This window comes from Empidonax traillii, unplaced genomic scaffold (genome assembly GCF_003031625.1).
Source record: "Empidonax traillii isolate 1590-97213 ecotype Southwest subspecies unplaced genomic scaffold, ASM303162v1 scaffold389:size961896, whole genome shotgun sequence".
Lineage (NCBI taxonomy): Eukaryota > Metazoa > Chordata > Aves > Passeriformes > Tyrannidae > Empidonax > Empidonax traillii.
Genome location: NW_020955582.1, coordinates 951,430 through 955,597, shown reverse-complemented (window position 1 = coordinate 955,597; position 4,168 = coordinate 951,430). Strand labels below are relative to the sequence as shown.

The 4,168-nt window shown below is 38.3% G+C and overlaps 1 protein-coding gene across 4 annotated transcripts in view; it reads left to right on the top strand.

The window, feature by feature from the left end:
• The first annotated feature begins 1,758 nt into the window (after positions 1–1,758).
• LOC114062245 (ubiquitin carboxyl-terminal hydrolase 44-like) overlaps positions 1,759–4,168 on the top strand; it is a 4,887-nt gene continuing 2,477 nt past the window's right edge. Inside the window, exons 1-4 of one of the 4 annotated variants that reach the window (XM_027893485.1) lie at positions 1,759–2,059; positions 2,485–2,683; positions 3,217–3,295; positions 4,063–4,146. In XM_027893485.1, the coding sequence (XP_027749286.1) occupies positions 2,584–2,683; positions 3,217–3,295; positions 4,063–4,146 (263 nt within the window). In that variant the 5' untranslated portion in view covers positions 1,759–2,059; positions 2,485–2,583. Of the gene's footprint in view, positions 2,060–2,484; positions 2,697–3,186; positions 3,296–4,062; positions 4,147–4,168 lie in introns of all 4 variants that reach the window. The other 3 variants (XM_027893487.1, XM_027893484.1, XM_027893483.1) reach the window with 3 other exon arrangements.

The window sequence follows — 4,168 nt, the reverse complement described above, 5'->3', positions numbered from 1 at the left end:
TAATGGGGAGGTGAAATCAAACTCTGAATTCCTAAAATATAAAGGTACACATCGCTTACCAGATTGCTAGAGCAGGCTCACTTCACTATTGCTGTTGTGTGTACTTATACTATAAAAATTACATTGGATAGATGCATAAAGTTTTTGCCCTTTGAGTTCATGTTTGGCGTTCTTTTTTTTTTTTTTTTTGTAAGAACCTCGGATCTCATTCAAATTTTTGAACAGATTTTACAATTTCATGCCTTTAATGAAAAAAGAAAATCTGGGCTGCACTGTGTGGATGGGCGTGGAGTGTGAGAAAAAGGAGTTCCATTTAGGACAGAAAGAAGAGTGATTGAGTGTTGTGAAGCCAGTGCCAATGCACAGGCCAGTGCAGATGGACTCCCTCTCCAGAAGGGTAGAGATCCTCCTACTTTTTGAGTAATCCAATCAGGCCTGGCTAAGAAAAATACCTTTGTCCCAGCCCTGATTTCCCTCTGCTTTCCCACCTCGTGGGAGCGTGCACAGGAGCAGGCCGATGTGGTTGGGTGTGTGCTTACCCGAGTGTGTCAGGTTACTTGGCTGTTGGCAAGTACATAAATCCCAGAGTTTAACTCTGCTGCAGTGTCACAGCGAGGAGGACTGTCTTGGATTTGAAGAAGTAAATGCAGCTGTGTATCAGTACCAGATTTTGTCCCCACAAATGGACTTGGTTCACAGTTGCATGATGAGATGAGAAGCAGCTCTGTTGCATCTGTTTATCTTTCTCAATTTTTTTAAGAGGCAAAAACTGGAAGCTGGGTCTATTAATTTCTTTTTCTCTAGGATCATACTTTTTAAGTAGTTGGGAAACAGGATCTTAAAATAATCTAGATTATTAGCATATTATGTTAAGTTTAAAACTTCAGAACTTGTTAAAATTATCTGTCTCGAGTTTGCGTGTGTTCTTCATCCTGAGCCCATTAATCTTAAGTGTGCCTTCATGCGCAACAAATTCTTAAGTAAATTAAGTATCAATTAAAAAAACTTTTGGCCCAACAAAATTACCCATTTATACAGCAGAAATCTATTAGTCATTCTGTGTTTATGCTGGAGTTAGCTTGAACTGTGGCCAAACATATCATTTTGTCTCCAAGTCTAGATTCCAGCTCTGAATTACTAATAATTTGTGGCTTTGAAACGTTTCCAGATGTTAGCACTTACAAAAGAAGCTCCTGTCAGTGTAAATTAAAACAGAAGATTCTCCTCTTTTCTGCTATGTAAGTTTGAAGTTTTGTTTTCTAAGAACAAGGCAGTGGCATTTTTGTCTTAGAACATAAAGCAGTGAACTGCTTTCCTGACTCCGCTGCTGAAGGTCTGTGCTGGGACACAAACCACACACATGCACTAGCTGGCTAATGCATAGGTCCTGTGTGAGCTGTTGTAGCTGCTGAATGCATGAAATAGTGACTTACAAGAACACTTCGGAGGAAGGTACCAGGAGGTGACAGATCGGTCCTTATAGAAACGATTGTGAAATAACAAAGCAGGGTGAATAATTACCTAATAGCAAACCTTGAGAGGAAAATACAGGAGCTCTGTAACAAAGCTGAGTGTATTTTCACATTTGTATGGGGTTACTAACCCAGCTGAAGGGATCTACACTGCATTTATGCAGAACAGCAGCAGCGTAAAGGGGTGCCTGTGAAATAACAGTCTTCGGATGCCCGTGGATTTTTCATTTCTTTATTACTGTGTGTTTGTGTTAGTTGTTCCAAACAACTCGGGGTATTTTGTTAAGTAGGAAGCATGCAACACCTAATGTGTTGCTTTTCCAGCTTAGAGGAGCTACTGCTTTTAACTTACTTTCCTAAATATTGAATGTTATCATAAATTAGTTGTCCGCTGCTATATTATCTGCATTTTCCAGGTTGACTCACTTCACTTCTTGACATTTTATTTATGTTGTCTTACTGCTTGTCCTTTCCCTAGTGTGACGATGGATCCACTTACTGAAAGAAGAAATAAATTATTTTTACCTGTTAATTTTTCTTTGAAGAAGTGTGCTTCCTAATCCAGGCTTCCCTGGAAGACTTACAAAGTAAGAAGGATATGACTTTAAAATCCCCAGCTGTTCCTTTTTTTGTGTGTGTGTGTTTTTAATTTATTTTTGTTTATTTATAAATTAACCTAAACTATAATTTTTCATATAAATTTTCCTTTGGAGAAAAGACTCCTGAGACTTCACCAGCTGCTTTCTTTTGGACAGTCCCAGACAGAACATTTTCACACTGGTTTTGTTTCTCAGTAAAACATAAGATCGCTTACTTGTTTTGTGATAACAGTATTGGACGTGCTGCTTCAGAGAAAAGAAATTAGGTGTATAATTTCTTTTGTTAAGTGACCGTGTCTTGTCTTTGGTTGGTTGTCTCTAGGAAAAAAATCTTTTTTTAGAAGTATGTTATGGTACGCTTCTAGTGAAGTAAATTTTTGAATGTAAGCAACTGCTGAAATATCTTTTTACAGGTGACATGTCTTGCCTGTGACAATAAATCAAATACCGTGGAACCTTTCTGGGATCTGTCCCTGGAGTTTCCCGAGAGGTACCACTGCAACGGCAAGGAGATGTCGTCTCAGTATCCGTGTCTGCTGACAGAAATGCTGGCCAAGTTTACAGAAACTGAAGCTTTGGAAGGAAAGATATATGCGTGTGATCAGTGCAACAGTGAGTAAAGGCAGTATGTACTCATGTGTATGTTCTCTGTGTGAAATATAAACTGACAATGGAAGTATAGAGCAAAAGTACTGAAAGTCTTAGAAGTATGTTGCAAACAAAGACCTTCTTCTTATGTCCTGATGTGGTCACCTGACACCTGTTACTCACCACCCAGAAGATTAAATTGTTCACAGGATGTTTTGCATTGTGATGCTTCTCTTAGGTACAGTCTCATCACACGCTAACAGGGTTTCTAATACTCCCAGCTGAAGTGCTGAAGAAACCATCAGCTTTTTAAATTAAAGTGACTAATGTAAGTAATGTAATGACCAAAAGTATTTTTTACTTGCATCATAAAATAATCCTCATAAAGTGGCTCTCAGAGTGTATCCTTTTTAAGGAGGCATATACTATAGATATTTAGGTTCAGACAAATTTTGTCGATAAATCTTAGACTGAAATACGGGGCCGTTACTGAGATTTGTATTGTGTAACTGTGTGTTTGACCTCAGCAAAACGAAGGAAGTTTTCTTCTAAACCAGTTATACTCACAGAAGCTCAGAAGCAACTTATGGTGTGTCGGCTACCTCAGGTTCTCAGATTACACCTTAAACGGTTTAGGTAAGTAGTATCGCAACAGAAAGTGTTGCAAACTGACAGATTCACTCCTGCTCTTCCATTGTTTGGGTCAATGTTTTTCATCATCAGTTTCATTTCTCTCTGCTAGTATGATGAGAAATAGTTATGAGAAACTTCTTTTTCTTGTTTAATTTAAACTTCAGTAAGATATGCTATAAGTAGGGAATTAACTTTTTGGATTTCAGCTACTTGCTGCTTTAGTACCAAAATTATTTCATCCATGTTTTTGGTCAAAACTACTAACCTTACTCCATTAGTAAAAATTAATCTTGTGACACCTGCAGGTGAAGTAAATGCTCCTAGTCATGAATGTACAAACCTGGATTGTATTCAGTGGAAGTCCCAGGTGACCTTCCTATAACCAAATACATGAATGCATTAGCCTGAGAATAAGGAAGCAGACACTGCATCTCTGTGAACTCTTAGCCCACACATCTGTACAGCCTGTCCCTAATACAAAAGAAACTTGATGAGGAGGAGATGGGATAAATGAGAAATACCAATGAGATATAATAGGTGGGAAGCACTTCCTGCTCGCCATTACAGAGACCGTAAGATGGATGTTTCAGAATAATAAGTACCATAGACAGATTTAAAAAGGCCTTGAAATGAAGAGTGAAAGAGGAAGCCCAGAAAAAAACCCTAGCATTTATTTTGTGCACAAAACAGTATTGAAAACATGTTAAAATATAATTCAGAATGCCTTGTTCCTTCTTTAAAAAACGTTCTCATTTGCTATAACTTTCCAGGTGGTCAGGACGCAATCATCGTGAGAAGATCGGCGTACATGTTAGTTTTGACCAAATGCTAAACATGGAGCCTTATTGCTGCAGGGAATCCCTCAAGTCTCTCCTG